This window comes from Elephantulus edwardii, unplaced genomic scaffold (genome assembly GCF_000299155.1).
Source record: "Elephantulus edwardii isolate Elephantulus edwardi_28Jun2011 unplaced genomic scaffold, EleEdw1.0 scaffold00030, whole genome shotgun sequence".
Taxonomy (NCBI): domain Eukaryota; kingdom Metazoa; phylum Chordata; class Mammalia; order Macroscelidea; family Macroscelididae; genus Elephantulus; species Elephantulus edwardii.
In genome coordinates, this window is record NW_006399780.1 from 5,651,452 (window position 1) to 5,670,197 (window position 18,746).

The following is an 18,746-nucleotide window of genomic DNA, read 5'->3' on the forward strand; positions in this document are numbered from 1 at the left end:
GGTACCATCACAATATCATAGTTTTCTACCTATAAAACATATGGAACCAAGGCACAAAAAGATTGCACATTTGAAAAAAAAAATTCAAACACAAACCACTTCTGTGTGCTCATAGGAACAGCCCAATGTCATATCAACAAATGAATGGATACCTGCAATAAATGCAGGAGTCGTGCAGATACCCCATGGCTAGATTGATGCTACCCTATGTCATATGGATCCTGGCTGAAAGGAAAGCGTATCAGAAAAATGTCTTAGCTGTTTTATTGACTATGCAAAGGCATTTGTGTGGATCACAAACAATGCCTAACATTGAAAAAAATGGAAGAGAAGTGTATGATGTTGTCAAGTGCTGTCAAGTATCACAACCACCTCATGACATTGCTGGAGTCACTGTGTCAATCCATCTCGTTGGGGGTCTTCCTCTCTTAAATTGACCCTCCACCTTTCCAAACATGGTATCCTGTTCCGAGGATTGACTTCTCTTAGCACCATGTCCAAAGTATGAAAGGCAAAGCTTTGTTATCCTTGCTTCCAAAGAGCACTCTGGCTGCATCTTTTCTAAGATATCTATTTGTTCTTTTGGCAGTCCGTGGCATATTCAGAACTCTTCTACAACACCACAACTCAAAGGCACCACTTCTCCTCCTGTCATCCTTATTCATTGTCCGGTTCTCAAATTTATAGCAAGTGATTGAAAAGAGCATGGCTTGAATCAGGAATATCTTAGTCTTCAAACTGACATCATTGCTCTTCAGTATTTTGGAGATGTCCCTGACTTGCCCAAAGCAATGCATCTCCTGATCTCCTGACTATTAGTGCCAAGGGTATATGGACTGTGGATCCAAGTAAGATGAAGTCATTGAATTTCATACCCTTCTCTTCCTATGCATCTGAAAGCTCGTCAATTAATAAGGATGCCAGACAAATCTAGGTCTTTTACTTGTGGGAGAACAGTACTGGCCTGCCAAAAGAGCAAAGAGGCATGTCTCTGAGGAAGTGCGACCATGGTGCTTTTTAGAAGTAAGATAGTGAAACTTTGTCTCATCTACTTTGGGAAATAGTACCATTCTTTGGGGGGGGGGTGGTATCATTATGTTGGGAAAAGTGGAAGATCAGAGAAAAAGAGGAAGACTTCCGATGAGATTTGTTGACATAGTAACCATATCACTGGGCTCTAGCCAGAGCTTATGCACAGGATAGGGCAAGGTTCAGATACACACTCTGCCACTTACTAGAAGTGCTGAGTGGGACACTATAACCCAGTTTGTGTATTTTAATTCGTATATCTGTGCAGTAGTTAAGACGCCACAATCCCCACTGTTGCACAATCTGTCTGCAGTTTCCACATTTGAATTCTAACCCTGGAACTTTTGATACTTACCCTGTTCATTTTAAGAATAAAGCACGGCTTTCCTTCTTCAAACCCAAAGTTGGGATCCGTCAAGCCAGAGCAGTTCTGCAGCGTGTCTATAGAGAACTTGCAGGAGTACTTGGTGTGGTTGGGAGCGTCAAAACTATCCTGGATGTAGTAGCTCTCCGAAGTGCAGTTTTTGTTGGTCGCCTGGGCGGCTGGAGAATAGGCTGCCCAGATCAGAAAGGCACGAATGAAATGAACAGACTCCCTGGGTCTACCACCACCATCCTTGGCTGTGCTCATTCACAGCGCTGGACTCTACAGGATCTTAATCCAGACCAGCCTTTGGATAGTTGGCTTGATCTCAGAGTATCTGAGTGTAACTTAGACAATGCAAACCAAACATATGATGTTTGGGGGCGGGGGGTGTTGTTTTTAAATCTTACCTGCCAGGAACTTGTGAAGGGTGTATGTGAGGTCTGTCCACGTTCGATTATTGGAGACATTGTAGAAGATTTCCAGACCTCGCTCTCCATAAACATCTGGCCTTAAAGTCACCCCTGGAAAGGGAGCATATCACAGTTTTTACTTTGTTTTCACCAAAGTCCACCCTCTCCGAGAATTTTGCTATGAAACTGATGAATAGACTATGGAAATGTTCTGTCTTTACAAGTTTGGATGATTTGGATCAAAGTTCTGTAGTAAGTGTCCATGGATATCATAGATCTTAGGGCTCACCTTTTCTAATTCTCTTCCAGATTTCCAGAAGGAAACTCCATGTGCAGACACTGGAAAACCAGCCCTCCTCTCTTGGTAAAAATTGAGTTAGACTTGATAGCAAAACTATGAGAAAAGGCCATATTGCAGTTTGCAATGAAAATCCTAAAACTCTCAACTGGTTACCGATGAGTTGATTCTGATTCATGGTGGACCTGTGTGTGTCAGAGTACAGTAGGCACCACAGGTTGGTTGCCCAGGCCTTTCTTCCATGGTACATTTTGGTGAACTCAAACGTCTGACCTTTTGGTTAGGAACTGAGCATGTTAGCTAATTCCACCACCAAAGGCTTAAAAGAACTCTTCCTGATATCAAGTCATAATTGGCTCACAGCTGAGCTTCCAGCGAATTCTCCTAGATGGTAAATGAAACAGGAGGAAATCACCCAGCTTTCTCTCTTGTGGAGCTTCTACTAGATTCCAACTACTGGAGAGGCTTGACCTTTGAGTTGGTGCCCTCCCCAGGTACTACACCATCAGAAGTCCCTGAAGGATTAAAGGCTCCCGAAACTTTGCTGATGATGATGGGATTCATAGTCACGAGCCAGAGAGAGTTTGGGATCCAATGACTGAGAAAACTGTGTGTTCGAGATGTTATTTGTAGAAGCATGAGGTGCTTGTCCTCTGTGACTCCTGTGTCCACAGGAGATTCTTGACTATCTTGGTTCCCTCTTGACCACGCACAGCGCTTCCTCAGAGCAGGGCCGCCCTCCAGCTGCCAGGTCATGCCTCGTGCTGAGCAGTGTCCAGCTGTAAGATAAGACATCCTTTTCTTTTGCCTGCCTGAGCTTTACCTCAGTTGGACTTGTGCTTTTTGTTGTTAACAGTGGTAACTGTCCAATGGAGTTTCTAAATGAAACTGTATTTCAGCGCACGTTTGATAAATCATCACTGGTTTTCGTATGGAACAAAAGCAATTCTGCAACATTTTCACTGTACATTTCTAAAAGTGAAAAATGCAGAAGAGTAGAAAAAGGAATCCATTTCCCCAATCTCAGCAACTAAGTATGCACCTTTTAAAGACATTTTGCTTCCATAAATACAATGATGTAGACATGTCTGAATTGTCTGTATTATGTACATGTATTTGTTATATCAATAGCTCAGCAGGATAGAGTAACACAGTGACCACGACAGGACACTCAAGTCCAGCAGAGATTCTGAGGGTGGTGCTGGGCCAGGCAGTGTTCCCTCCTATCATACTATGATCTCTCTGAGTTAGAGCTGGCAGGACAGCACCTCACAGCATCGACATCAGTGCCGATTGTAAACCTCTGTCCAAGTCACTTCAAATCAGCTTGCTCTACCTTTTTGGCCACTGTTGCATACTATTCTGTTGTGTGACTTGACTGACTAGTCTATAGTCCATTCAGCACTCCCCGGCTCTTGAGAGTTCCTGTCTTCATTTGTAAGCAAACGCTTGAACTTTTGTCCCTTGTGCTGTCTTCTGGCTCTCTGTCCTGAGATCTCTGCTCACCTGCAGACTCCTGACCACCCACTTGGCTGTGGCCATCCCTGATCTACCATGTTACACATAAGGAGGACACAGTGAAAGCCTTTGCTCAGTCACAGAGGTGGTGGGGATGGTACAGGACAGGCCAAGACTCAGACCTGCCGCTCACAGGGTCACGATGAGTTGTAGTCAACTTGATGGTACATAACAACAACAGCAATCTACCGTGATCTCTCAATATTTTTGGCATTTGTAGTCTTAATTTCTAAATCTCTTTTCTTGGACTGCTTTTGTTTCCATGTCCTGTGCTAGTTAAAACATATTTACATTTTCATATCCTCTTCAACGAATGCTGCATCTTTCGTTCCAATCTGTTGCTCACAAGGCTACTATGAGTCTCAGTCGACTCAATGCCACATAACATCAACGACTTCCATGTGCAGTGTTGCTTGTTCTTCTTGGTTTTTCTCTTCTTGCTCCATTCCATGCCCAGGTTGTCTGAGAATCTTTAATCATGGGTTTCTATCTGTGAATGAAGAACTGGGTGGATTTGGTCGAGACAGATTGCATGCATGTCTGATGGTTGTGTGGCCTAGTGTTTGAAAGGCCAAGCTCTTGAGTCAAAGGTCTGCTGTGGACTTTGGACAAGTGAGGGGAGCTGGCAGGTGGCTGGATAGCCCAGAACCTAGGTATGCTCAGTCTATTGTCTTGACCTCATTGGCCTGACCTTGAACTTACTCTGGATCCTTTGTCATTTACGGGACAGTGTCTGGGGCACCAAGAAAATGTACTGTTTTGAATTTGGGGTGGGGTTTTTTTGCATTTTTTTCCTGATTTTTTTTTCTTACGTGTTTTATTGTTAAGATTTTATAGTCAGTTCAACTATTAGCAACCTTATGTATAACAGAACGAAACAGTACATTAAGTCAGCCTAACATGACTCTGTTCTTTGTAATTCAGTCCAGTCTCAAAATTGTCTTCCTCAGTTTCTCACCACTGGGCCAATTGGCAGCACCATGATAGATGGAGAAGAAATTGAGGTTGTTAACAATTACAGCTTGCTCTGCTTCACAACACTCTTTCCACCAGCAGCCAGGAAATCAAAAGACAAATTGCACTGGGAAAATCTATTGTCAGAGACCTTTCTAGAGCACCGAGAAGCAACGCTGTCAGTCTAGAGACTAAGGTGCACCCAAACCAGATCATAGTCTTCTCAAATACTTGCTATTCATCAGAGACCTGGACAATGATGAAGGATGATAGAAGAAGAATCAATGTCTTCAAGTCGTAATGCTGGAGAAGAGTCTTGAACATATCATGGACCACCAAGAAAACAAATATGTCTGTCTTAGAGAGGGTGTTTTTTGAGTTGTATCTAATCATTGTGAAAGAGATTTAGTACCACAGAACAGAGCGAGTCAGTACTGAAGGACATTACATGGAAAGTGGAACCCCTTTCTTTCCCTCTAATTCCTTCATCCCTAATTGGCTGGGTCTATCCTCTGTTAAAAGTATTTTTGTCTCTTTTCTCAGAAATTCTTTATGTGCATGTAAATTAAGAGAGTATAAATCCCATTTCCTCACACCCCCATCTGTAACAAAGAAATCCTTCTGTTAGAGTCAAAATAAGACTTTATAATTCAGGGTCATCTCCTTCACTGAAAGAAATGGAGTGGCCTTCCACACACTTAGGAATCTTTTCTACTCCCCAAGGCAGCTGAGGTGGCCCCCTCCTGGGGTCATTGCAAACATGAGCACAAAGCCCCTTTATTGGTGTACAGTGTCACTCCACTGTCCACTGTCCCAGCTGCCTGTGGGCACAAGCAAATTCTGTCTTCTCTGGGCTGCGTTCTGAGGAGGAAGGATTTTGTCTGAGTGAGTATATTCAGGACTTGCTCAGGAAACGCTGGTAGCATAGTCCACAGAGAGCTATGCTGTTGTTGAGTACCATAGACTCGGAATCGACCCATCCCTGGCCCTCCAGTGGGTTTTCTAAGGCAGTAAATCAAACAGGAGGAGACTGCCCATCCTTCTCCCATGGAGCCGCAGGTGGATTTAAACCAGGTGCCTTTAAGGGACTTCAAATTCATAAAGGGCTCTGTGGTAAAGAAAGAGGCCACCTCCTTTCATGTAATTTACAGTCTCAGAAACCCAGCAGAGAGTCAGCTGTGAATCAGTTCTGACTCGATGGGCAATGAGAGAAAGACATCTCTGCTGCTGCTGCAGATCTGCCCTGGGCATCAGTGTCCGGGACTTCTGTTCTCTGGCATTTGATAGTGGACCGGACAAGTCAGGGCTAATATTTACCTGGCGATTTTAATTGATCCTGATAGTCTGGCGTGTATGGGTCGATTGTCCACATTAACGTGTAGATGGACAGCGCGAAGATCCCTGTCATCACCACGTAGAAACCCACATAGTAGAGGCTGATCCACACTGTGAAGAGAAAACAGTATGAGAAGCAGCCTTAAAAAACCATTTTTTGAAGTGGGCTGTTGTTAGATGATGTTGAGTCAAGAAGAGCAGCTCTGTCCCTGTCCTGGGCCGTCCTCACCTCTTGGATACACTTCCGCTCACTGTTCACTGGGTCAGTCCGCCCCCCTGAGGCTCCTCCTCTCTTTTGCTGACCCATTTTAAGTAGTAGTTTAGCTCATTCTTGAGGTTGTGCAAACATCACCACGCTTTGTTCCGTATAATTTCTCCCAAAGAGAACTCTGTACCCATTAAGTGATTGCTTCCCAACACCCAATTGTAGGCACCTGGCAACCCTCTACCCATCTATTTTTTTGCCTCCATCATATGCCTACCCTGGATATTTCATATGAATGGACTTGGACAATATGTCACCTGTCTTCATACCAGTTAACATTTTAAGAACAGTCTTAATTACACTTTATAACTATTGATACTTTATACTAATAGCAACAACAAACACAAGCAAGCACTTGCTATGTGTCAGGCATACAGGCACGACCTCAGTCTTAATTCTGAGGAAGGACTTATTGTTGGCCTCATTTCATTTGGGAGAGGAAACAGGTTAGAGAGGTTAAGGAGATTCCCTGCCAAAGGTCACAGCTAGTTCAGTGGTGCAACAGGACTGAAATACAGATCTGTGAGCTCAGAACACTTCACATAGCTTCTGTCTTTGTGGAAATGCCTTGTTTTTGTCTTTTTACTCTCATCACGGGTTGACACAGTGACTCACAATGCCCTCAAACATACCCGAGATGGTGAGGACGAGGCAAGGGAGATCTGGGGTCACCATGCGTGGTAGTGCTTGATGGCACCTAACAACAAACACTAGTGAATGATCTGAGAAACATCTCAAGGGTTGTCTGTCATGGACACCTATCAAGTATTACCACTTGTGGCTGGTGGACCAACTATGTCCTCTCTTTTCCAGGAGAGAAAGGAATAGCAATGTTATAACCACAAAACCCATTGCTGTCAAGCTGACCTCTGACTCATAGTAGCTCCAGGGGACAAAATACAACTGGCCCACAAGATTTCCGAGGTTTCCGAGGTTGTAGGTGCACTGCTGCCGAGGTTCTGGCTGGTGGGTTCAGGCCACAAACTTGCAGGCCAGCAGGTAGTGTTTAACCACTGTGCCATGAGAGCCCCACCAGGAATAAAGCAATGTAAAAAGTAAACCAAGTTAAAAGACACAATGACGAGTTCCTATCCAGCCCAGGCACAGTTGCTTCAAGTATTAATGTCAGAAAGAGGAGAAGAAAAATGGGAATACTTAAAAACTAATGCTCTTTCCAGAAATAGACATTTCCCTCAGAATGCCAGCTGTCCAGATAAAGGTCTCCAAAATCCTGGTTGTGGGATTCAATCTCAGTTGGTTACACTTACATTTCTGTCCTTACAGAGTGAAGACCAAATGGAAATAACCATTTCATTTTTTTTTAATAGGTGACTCCTTGACATACAGTTACAGAATAGATTTTCTCTTTCCATTTTTAATCCAACTTGAATTGATCAAAGCACATGTTTGTAAGGAACAAAATCTCAGGAAGAACATGCTTTTATGTTTATTATGACTTGTCTTTGTGGAAAAGTCCATAATAAAGTGGGCCCATTCTTTTCTTTCCTCCTGATGTGGGTGTAGATTCTCTCCAGTGACTCATTCTCCAGTGACCCTAAACGTAATTAAAGGACAGGAGCCAAATCAGTGAGAAACAAGGGTGTTACCAGGGAGGCCAGGAGGCTGGAGGCCCTGGGTTAGGACTGAAATGCCGCATTGAAGGCATGGAGTAGTTTGCTTCTTCCTGTGGGGCCTCCCTGGCCAACTTGGTATCATTAGTGTGTCTCCTTGGGCCTTATCTGAGGAGCCACGATGCTTATCAGTAAGTCCTTGCCTGGAAGCCATCTTGTGGTAGAAAATCCAGGGGAAGACATTTCCTGTCCTTGTCCTTTCCCTTCTTTGGTCTGGGAATATCTGTTGCAGATGTTTGGGTTGTGTTGATATGCACAAATGTGGGTTTCTTATAAGCTAATTGTTGCTGTTGTTGTTGCTGTGTACCATAGTGTCAGAATTGATGCATAGCTGACCTCCTGACAGGTTTCCAGAGACAGTTAATCTCATGGGAGGAGATTGCCCATCCTTCTCCCACGGAGCAGCTAGTGACTACGAACCACATGCTTCTCGGATTGCAGCGCTGCTTCTTGCCACTAGGCTACCAGAGCGCCCTTAAATTAGATTATGGTGTTCTTTTATGAATTTGATTTTAGACTCACTTTAGTTTTGTGTTTCCAAACTGGCAGCAAGGAAGGACCAGCAAGTGGGAAGAGGAAAAAATCTGTTAGGAGTCTAGATGCACATCCTCACCACAAGGCCTGGCCTTGTTCCCTCAGCTGCAAAGACGTTCTTCCCCCAGATTCCTCCATAACCTCATTTCCTGGGGCTTTCCAGGTTACTTTTGGCATAATCTGTAGTCGTTGTGCAGCTAACTCAAACACTGAGCCTCTCTGGCACTTCAGATCCTCCAGTGACTTCCCAGGAGAAAAATGGGTAATACACCTTTTCAACCTGTATGCAGAACAAACTATGCAGGAGGCTGGGCTCTATGAGGAGAAATGTGGCATCAGGATTGGTGTAAGATCTATCAACAATCTGCATTATGCAGATGACACAACCCTGCTTGCTGAAACTGAGGAGGACCTGAAGCGCTTGCTACAGAGGGTCAAGGACTGCAGCCTTCATTGTGGATTGAGGCTCAATGTCAAGAAGACAAAGATTCTCACCACTGGACCAACTGGCAGCATCAGGATGGATGGTGAGAGATTGTTCACAGCTTTAGTTTGCTTGGCTCCACAGTCAACAGTCTTGGCACCAGCAGCCAGGAAATCAAAAAACATATTGTGATGGTAAAGTCTGCTGTTAGGGGCCTCTCCAAAGAACTGAAGAGCAGTTAGTCTGGAGACTAACTAGTCTGGAGACTAAGGTGCGTCTCATAACAGGCCATGGTCTTTGCAATCACTTGTTATGCATCAGAGAGTTGGACAATGACAAGGGAGGATAGAAGAATTGATGCCTTTGAGCTGTGGTGCTGGAGAAGAGTATTGAATGTACCATGCACTGCCAAGAAAACAAACAGATTCATCTTGGAGAGGGTTAAACCAGGCTGCTCCTTGGAGGCAAGGACTCTGGGGCTTCGTCTAATATACTTTGGACATGTTGCAAGGAGGGTCTGGTCCTTGGAGGGAGACATCATGCTTGGAAGGGTGGAGGGACAGTGCAGGAGAGGAAAGCCCTCTATGAGGTGGATTGCTTCAATTGCTGGGGTGATTGTGGTGGATGTGTCAGAGATAGTGAGATTGGCACAGGATAGAGCAGGGTTTAGGGCTGTTGTACATAGGGTCGCTATGAGTCACAAGCGACTCGATGGCACATAACAACAATGACAACCTCTCATGTAGTTTCTAGTCCCCGAACCTAAATGCAGGGCCAGCTCTGAGCTGATTCTGACAAGGAAGATGAGGTGGGGTTTTGTGAGCATTCTTCTTGTACCCTCTGCTTTGGTTTTTCCCATCAAATTATCGTCTGACATCTCTTACTTAACCTATCTCTCCCAATTAGAATGCAAGTAAACACTGTGAAAAGTAGAAATTCTTGTGTGTTGCTAACTGCTTTTTCCTTTCGGTGTCTAGCACAGGAAATTCACTGCAACTTAGTTGATTCTAACTAAGGGATCCTGTAGATCAGAGTAAAACTGTTTCACAAGATTCCCAAGCCTATAAATCTTCACAGAAAGCGATTGCCACATCCTTCTCAAGTAGACTGGCTGGCAGGTTTAAGCCACTGACCTGTTTCTCCAGGTTTCTTTTAGAGGTCAGTAGTTGAGCCTTTTAACACTGAGCCACCAGACCTGACTGCTACATAAACCCATTGCTTCTGAGTCAATTCTGACTCATAGTGACCCTCCACTGGGTTTATGAGGGTATAAATCTTTATGGGAGGATACTGTCCATCTTTCCCCTGTGGAGCAACTAGTGGATTCAAACCACTGACCTTTTGATTAGCAGCCACCAGAGCTCCTTTGCCCGGCACAGAATAATCATTATGTGTACCTGTTGTTGTTTTTATATGCCGTCAACTCTGGCTCACAGTGACCCTATGAACAGTAGCTCTGAACTTGCTTTATCCTGAGCCAGTCTCACTGCCTACAACACACCTGCCTCCAATACCTCAGTCACTGTATCAATCCATGTCATCTGGGGTCTTCCTCTCCTGTGCCGTACCTCCACCCTTCCAAGCATGGTATCCTTCTCCAAGGACTGGTCCCTCCTGCAAACATGTCCATAGTACATGAGACAGAGTTTCAAAATTCTTGTCTCCAAGAAGTGATCTGGTTTCACCCTCTCCAGAACAGACCTGTTTGTTCTCTTAGCAGTCTACAACTCTTGAAAATTAATTCTTATTATTCTTATTTGGAAGGAGGAGTGGCATCCATTTCCTAAACAACATCCCTCTGGAAACTCTATGAACTTTGATAAATGTTGATAGTTATTTATAGAAAGGCTTCAGGCTTTTTGTTCATAGGGTTGCTATGAGTTGTGCTCAACTCGATGGCAATCAACAACAACAACATTTTATGTTTAATAGTTATTGAGAGAGGTCCTAGCCATGATGTTGTATCAGTTCGTGTATCAATGAAGATGGCGGAGAGAGCTCACAGCAATTTTTACCAGGCACTTTGCACACATCATCCCGTTTAATCCTCACAATTCTATAAAGCAGACTCATCAACCGGTATTCACAGATTAGGGAACCGAGCTTAAAAAGGCTTCCCTTAAACTTGCCCAGTGCAGAGCTATGACTTCGGCCCAGGCAGTTTATCTCCATGAATGGTGTTGACAGCAGTCTGCAACTGCCCAACTTGCCTTCAGGTTGCCCCGGGCTGAGCACCCACACACGGCAGGCAGGGCCCTGTCTTTACATGTAAAAAGAAGATTTCAGAAGCAATATTGGAGGGACCACAGTACAACACAGTAGCTTGAAGAGTGGCTTTGAGACCAGCCAGCCTGTGCTCTTGTATGACCTTAGGTAAGTGGCTTAAAGCTTCTGTACCTCAGCTTCCCCATCTGCAAAGTAGAGATGAGAGTAGTTCCTAGTGATGTGGTTATCACAAGAAGGAAATTATACATATGGGAAAACTCTTCAGCATAAAAATTGATGTGTCCTAAGCACATATATCAGTTATTATAATTATTATCATACAACCTTTTGGGTTTTGTTTTTTTTTTTTATACAACCTTTTGTAACAAAAACACTTCCTCCCTCAAATTGCATAAAACATCAAGTAAACTTCATTTCATTAAGAGGATGAGGAACTGTAACCTCCCAAGTAATGACCTTGACAATAATTAACAGGGTCCTTTTCAGAGCACCACCACGTGGTGTTCCAACTGTTTTGTAAAAAGGTCTTCCTCCATCCTTTTATAATTTTATTTGACTTAGGCTTTCCTTGACTCTTGCTGTGCCCCTCAAACACAGTAGCCACATGTTGTGTGGAAACCGTTCCAGTATGTTCTGTGAGGCATGGCAGCCCGGAGACCCTTTGAATGGGTGTGGCTGTAGCTCCTCTGGCAATACAGCTCCTTCGAACTCGGACTTACCCCTCAGAACCCTTTATTCATTGCCATTTACCAAGTGACCTGCCCAGCATGGGAATCAGCTAAGTCTGACGCAGCCTCCCGGCACAGACCGTCTTCTCTATCCATGAATGTCCTCTCCCTTCCCCACTACCACGCATTCTCTGCCTACCAGAATGCCTTCCAGACTCCTGTTTACTTTGGCAGGCTGTTCTGATTGTTTTACTACTTGTCTTCCAAACAAATAAAATTGCCTGTCTTCTGTATTTCTGTTGGTGACCACTGAGCCATCAGAGCTCCCATTTCTCTTTTAGCATTTATTATCTCTGAAGGTGCACTAGTTATTCAGGTATATGTGTTGTGGCTTTTAAGGAACCCTGTTAGTGCCGTGTGTTATGAATCTGGCTGCTAACTGAAAGGTTGGCAGTTCAAATCCAAGGGAGAAAACGAGGCAGTGTCCTCCAGTAAAGATGCCGAGCATCAGAAACCTGATGGTTGCTGTGAGTTAGACTTGATTCGACAGCAGTGAGATTTTTTTTTGTCTCCTTTACTGTTGTGCTCTATAGGGTCTAATGCTGCTAACCCAAAACAGTGCTTCCCCGTCAGTTCAAATCCACCAGTTGCTTCAGGGGAGAGAGATGGGCAGCCCCCTCCTGTGCAATTTATAGCTTTGGAAACTTGCTAATTCCAACTAGTCAGACTCCACAGAAATGAATTATGTTGTTGTTGTTGTTGACTAGATTTTAGAGCTGTACGAAAGAGGTTCTATAACACTTTTAACACTAAAAGTTTCTGTTTTGTACACACACACACACACACACACACACACACACACACACACACACACATTCTAATTTATGGTGTCCCTGTATCAGAGGAGAACTATGATCCACAAGGGTTTTGTTTTTACAGGCCTTTTAAAAACTTCTAGTGGACATTTATGAACAGATTGGTTTCATTCATTTATTCCTGCATACTTTCCTCCCTATTTCCCTCCCCCTAATTCCCTTTGTGGTGCTTTTCCAGGCTATTAATTGTCAGACACACACTTTGCCCCAGCAGATCACCACACCTTTCTTTGGCAGCACCTCTGTGTAGATTCACACTGCCAACCTTTTGGTTAGAAGCCAAGCATTTAACTGCTTGCACTACCCAGAGACTCCTTGTTTACAGTATGTACTCGGCAAATTGCTGTGGGGTTGGACTCCATTGAATTGCCTCCGGAGGTGTTCTTCAAATGGCCACGAGCTCCAGGATGTGAATACAGCTTTGTCTAAGATCTGGTGTAGTTGAAATAAGGTTATACTTTCTTTCTTTCTTTCTCACCCCTTTCAAACTACATAGATAGGAACAGTGCCCTGGGGTAGTGCTTCTCGAACTATATCGTCCACAAGCATTGCCACACAGCTCACAACACGCAGCCTCTGCCTCAGCAGGCCCTTGGTTTGAACTTGTTGCCCCACCTGCACTATACTGAGTAGCATGATCTTACAGGGAGTGAGAGAGGGCATGGGCCAGGCGATAGCGCTGGGCCTGGAAACCTGACATTTTCTATGAGATGAACAAAAACCCTCAAAAAAGCAAACAATTCAGGGAATCTCAACACCAACAAAGAAGAGGAAGCAGTGCACATCCTTCCGGGCCAGAGACTCCTGTGCCAGCCACACTGGAGCCTGTAGGAGCAGCAGAGAACCAGAGACCCAATGTGAGACAGAATTGACCTTGGGACTACTGCCCCATAGAAACAGAGCCAGAGGCCTTCCCCAAGCTTGCAGTAGGACCGTGGGGTGACACCATAACTGGCAGGACTAAGAGAACCTTGTAACACTGACCTAATGGTCAAAAGGCCTGATACCAGGTTGGAGAAGCTGTCTGCACCGAGGGCTTGCGTCCTGCTCCCAACCTAAATTATAGCCTGCTAACCCTTCTAATACACTTCATAACAACTCTTTTAACTCACAGCTTGTTAAGCCTAAGAATATATAACACCAGACCATGGCCAGTATAAATTACCAGATGTCCAAGGGACTTAAACCTTGTTTAATTGTGTGGGAGCAGCATAGCCACAAACCCCGAAGAGTATATATACCCTGTGCATGAACACCAGGAACAGGAGTAATGATATTAAAATAATTCAAGATGGACAGTGCTGATAGAACTGTTTCCAGAAAAGAGAATGGAGACACCACCTTACACTGGCCACATTAGATGAATTTCTGTGTTCGCTTTCACTCTTTTCCTGTAATTCTGAATTTAAGGTTTGTTATTGTTTCCTGAAAGATGCTGCGTAAGAGAGCAAAAAGCTTTACTTGTTCTCTTGCCTTTTGCCTCTTAAGTTCCTTGCTCACATGGCTTGTGCAAGGTCTCACTTTATTGGCAATAAACCAGTATCACATTTTTCATTTTTTAAAACACTGCAAACAATTCAAGTCCATTCCAACTCTTGGCGATCACAGAGGAGAGGAGCCCTGCACCATGGGTTTTTCTTAGCTGTAAACTTTACAGAAGTAGAGCGACAGACTTTCTTCTGCTGGGTTTGAACTGCCAACCTTTAGGCTGGTAGTCAAACGGCATTACTGTAGGGTGTGTGGGAGAAGGAAATAATCTTTAAATCATGCTTCATTTTTAAAAAGGGAAACTCCCTCCCAACTATTGTTTCATTTTAAATGAAAAAAAATAATCTTCCAAAACAAACAAACAAAAACCCAAACCCCACCACACCCCAACTGTTGTGGAGGCAGAGCCAACTCACAGCTGCCCCCGTTGGGTTCAGTGGGTTTCCACGGCTCTAAGTCACATGAGCAGAGACTGCCAGTCCCCATGGTGTGAGGCCACTGGGACACTCAAACCGCTACAGAAGCGAGGTCTTCTCAGTACCTTTCCCTACCAACCAGGTGACCAGAGGACAGAAATTTCATTTCTGTCCCCCTCCCGTCAGTATGTTTTTAGACCAAAAGCAAAGAGTTGTCTGGGTAATTTTTGTCCTAGTAACATCTTTCCTAAAATTAAATTGGGGTAGAGAACTCATTCCATTGTCAGGCTTAGGATGGCTGGAAGAGAGATTTAAAAAAAAATTATTTTATTTTATTTTATTTTTGTCAATGAGGCATACACGGTAGGTGATGATTCAGAGGTACCTTTTGTTCTTTAGAGACTTGCCTTAATAAGGAAATCTCTGCTCTTGTAATAATACCTAAAAAGCTAAGCCTGTGAACAGCTCTCAAGTGCTGTCCCTTCTCATGAAATGCTCTATGAGAAGGTCTTTACTTGTACTTTGAACTGAAGGAAGAAGAGACCTCGGTGACTTCCTTCCTCCCTGTGCAAGGATGAGGGAGCTAGGCCAGCTCCGGCCTGCCTGTGGGACCTGTGTCTCCTCAGCCGACTGCAGAACACTAATGAACATTGTTGAAGAGGTGCACCCTTAAAAGAATGATCCTGGTGGTGCAAACGGTTAAGCAGTTAGTTGATAACCGAGAGTTTGGGGGTTTGAACCTTCACAGAGGCTCTGCAGTGGAGAGACCTGGCAATCCACTTCCCTACTGATCACTGCCTAGCAGACTCCATGAGGAGCTCTGCTCTGTCACGTGAGTCATTACGAGTCTGAATCAACACCATGGCACCCAGCAACAACCCTTGAAAGAAAGGGATCCTATGCCAAACAGGTTTGGGCAACTCACAGACAGTGGTACACGTTAGCATGTTAAGAGCCTGGGGAAGCCTGGAAATAAAGCAACTTGTTTATCATCTTAAGTCAATAAATCCTCATGTCCCAAATCTATTTGACCAAAGAACCACCATGACCTCTTACAAAATTCTACTTAAACAGGATTATCTGCTTGAAACATGGCATTGGACAGGCTGATCTCACATACTAGGCTGGACATTTGGAGGCAGAGGCTGGTTCTCTGAAGTCTCACAAGCTGCATATTGGAATGGAAATGGAGCTGTGAGATATCAGATTGGTGGTGTGTATTGTTGAGTCAGAACCGACTCACAGCTGACTCTGCAATGAGTGTTCAAAGGTAGTAAGAGCAGCTTGTGGATTTGAACTGTGTGCCTTTGTGTTGGCAGCTCAACACCTTACCACAAAGCCACCAGAGCGCCCTAATAATCAATAATAAGATTGTTGTGTTCTTGATTGCCTTCAAGTCAAACACCACTCATAGCGACCCTATGCACAAAAGGCTTAAAGCCCCTCTACAACTATTGACATTTATCAAAGTTCATAGGGTTCCCAGAGGCATGTTATTTAGGAAGTGGATGCCACTCCTGCTTCCAAAACTGTCATAGTATATTATTGTTTTTATATGCCAAATAATCAGATTAAACCCCTTTTATTAACCTTCCCTTGAAAACGGAGCCCAGGTGGTAAGGTCATGCCTGAAGTCACACAGCTGGTGGCAGAACTTTGGCATTTGTATACCTGTATGTGTGAACCCAGGCTTCAAACTTTTCCTAAGAACTTGATCTTTCGTTCCTGATTTCATTTGTTCCAGAACCTTCATTGGATGTGTCTCAGCACAGCCCTGTCCCTTCTCCCTTCTGGCATCACACCCTCAGTCCCCAGGCCTGGAGCCCACTGGGGGACAGTTTCACAGTACCCTCACCACCCCCCGCCGGACAATCAGCACGTACCCCACCTAGACAGAGTGCGTCCCAGCATCTGGCCCGTGTCCGGGTTCCAGCAGTACCGCTGGAATTCTTCCATCCTCTGGCTGCAGGTCTTTTTTTCTTGCAAAGCAGCCATTGTCCCTTATTTCACAAACTTTCCCCCTTTTGAAGAATGGGAGTCTCTTTGTGCCGCAGATTGAGAAAAGAAAATCCCTTCCTTTCGGTCTTATAGTCTCCTTCTTTAGAGGTCAAAGGAATTGTGGGTATTTAGAGTCCAGGGAAAGCACCGGAGAGGTGTTCTCGTCCGCCCTCAGCTATCGCCTTTCCAAACAGGGGGGATCGTGTGCGCACTGTTAACACTGGAAGGTTCTCTTTTTATCAGGTGCCCTTCTACTTTGTCTCTCTGAGCAAACCCAGGCTGGTAGCCACATGTTTCCTGCCACTCCTCTACCTTTTGGGGTGCCCTTGACTGCTCCCTTTATCGGTTCTGATAATGACCAAGGAGAAATTCTTTTCTTGTCTGAAATGTACAGGTACTCACTAAGTTTTGCCTTGTTGGATTATTTCATTCAGGAAGAAAACATAAAGAGCATGCCAGAGCTGGAACAGACCTGAATTTGAATCTTTGTTTTCCTTATACTCAGTAAGTTTGTGACCTTGAGCTAACTATTGACCTGAGAGGCCCAACTTTCTTCAAGTAAAACAGCATCTACCTTACAAAGTTTTTAAGCTCAAACTCTTTGCCATTGAGTTGCAGCCAGCTCATGGCTCACCCTCCAGTGAGTTTTCAGAGGCTGTAAAATACTTTTAAAGAGAACGCCCATCTTTTTTCTCTTGGAACAACTGGTGGATTCAAATTGCCTTTGGGTTGGCAAGGCAACCCCTTACCACTAGACCATCAGTGCTATTAAGAGGATTAAATATGGGGATACATGTTCATGTTCCCCACTGCTGTCAAGTGGATTCTGAACCATAGTGACCCTCCATTAGGTTCAGGGGCTATAAATTGCACTGGAGGAGATTGCCAACCTTTCTCCATGGGACTCAATGGTGGATTCACATTGGCAGAGCAGTGCAGCCCGGTCGTTAGCTGCGCAAATGCCCTACAGACCATGCTGCCTACTGGTGCTCTAGAAATGAGCCTCATAGATGTCATTCTTATTAACTGGCATTCTTTGGAAAAGAAGTGGTAATTTATAAGATTATTAGTAAATAGTATGCTCATTCATTAGGGAGCTTTGGTGGTCAAATGGGAAGGAGCTGGGTTTCCAACCCAAAGGCACATGGTTCAAATCCACCCCCTGTTCTGAGGAGAAAGGTGGGCAGGTCATTCCGATGTGACTTACTGCCTCTGAAAACCTGCTGTGAGGTTCAGCTGTGAGTCAGCTAAGACTTAACGGTACCTCTCACTCACTCATCCTTAGAAAGGATGCTTTTTTGAGGGCAGGTAGGTGAATCAAAGCTGAAACAGAGTCAATGTGTGAGGAAAACAGGTGCGCTCCACTTTTAAACGTTGTATTGAGGATGAGCTAGAAAAGGTTTTTCTAAGTCAAGAGATTCAGAATTACCAGAAAGTTTTCTTCACCCCCACATGTTGATGCTCACTTTCACTATGATGAACCTGTCCTCTTGGATTCATTGTTGAAGAAGAAGGAGTAGAAGCTCTGGTAGGACCTTTCTGTTTCTCTGGAGGAACTTACAGCCATTAAGTATAGAGAGATGCTCTCCACACTTTAATGTGAACACAAATCACCTGGGAATCTTTATAAATTGCAGGTCTGATTGAGTGGGCTAGGTGCATTACCAGCGCACTCTGAGGTGGTGCTCGGGCTTGTTAGTGAGGGATCACGACTGAACAGGCCAATGATTCTCAGCCTGGGTAGCACACTGGAGTCACCAGGGGAGCTGTAAAAACTCTGGAGACCTGGTTGCATCCCCAGAGAGCCTGCTTTAGTTGCTCTTCCCTGTAGTCTGGACATCAGTACATTTACAGTCACATATAGGTTGTTTGCTATTTTTGTTTGTTTGTTCCCCCCCCCTTTCTAGCCCCCTTTATTGTGTACAATCGAGTTGGATCCAACTGGCACAGGAGGAGATTTCCCATCCTTCTCCAGCCAGAGCATCAGGTGGATTCGAACTGTGTGCCTTTAGAGTTGCAGTGCAGCTCCTTGCCACTAGGCCACCAGGGCTCCTGTCAAAGATGGTTTTAATGTGTAACCAGGTATGAACCACTTAGAGGGTGTGTGTGTGAGTGTGTGTGTGTGTGTGTGTGTGTGTGTGAGTGCGTTTTATTTAGGTGTTATGGAGACATCTAAAATACCCATATCTACATTTATGTTGACAGACAAGGTCATAAACATTTTGTCTCAGGGCCTTTTTAAGAGATTTCTAATCTGATTAAAATAATGGACACTGAAAAATGTGCAAGAACAAGAGCATCACTTTATAG

At 44.4% G+C, this 18,746-nt stretch overlaps 1 protein-coding gene across 1 annotated transcript in view; it reads right to left on the reverse strand.

Moving 5' to 3' along the window:
- Nucleotides 1-16,433, reverse strand: part of ATP4B (ATPase, H+/K+ exchanging, beta polypeptide) — a 22,265-nt gene extending 5,832 nt beyond the window's left edge. Inside the window, exons 1-4 of the mRNA XM_006883811.1 lie at nt 16,322-16,433; nt 5,894-6,022; nt 1,804-1,917; nt 1,385-1,584 (exon numbers count right to left, since the gene is read on the reverse strand). Coding sequence (XP_006883873.1) covers nt 1,385-1,584; nt 1,804-1,917; nt 5,894-6,022; nt 16,322-16,433 — 555 coding nt within the window. The remainder of the gene's footprint in view (nt 1-1,384; nt 1,585-1,803; nt 1,918-5,893; nt 6,023-16,321) is intronic.
- Nucleotides 16,434-18,746: the final 2,313 nt, after the last annotated feature.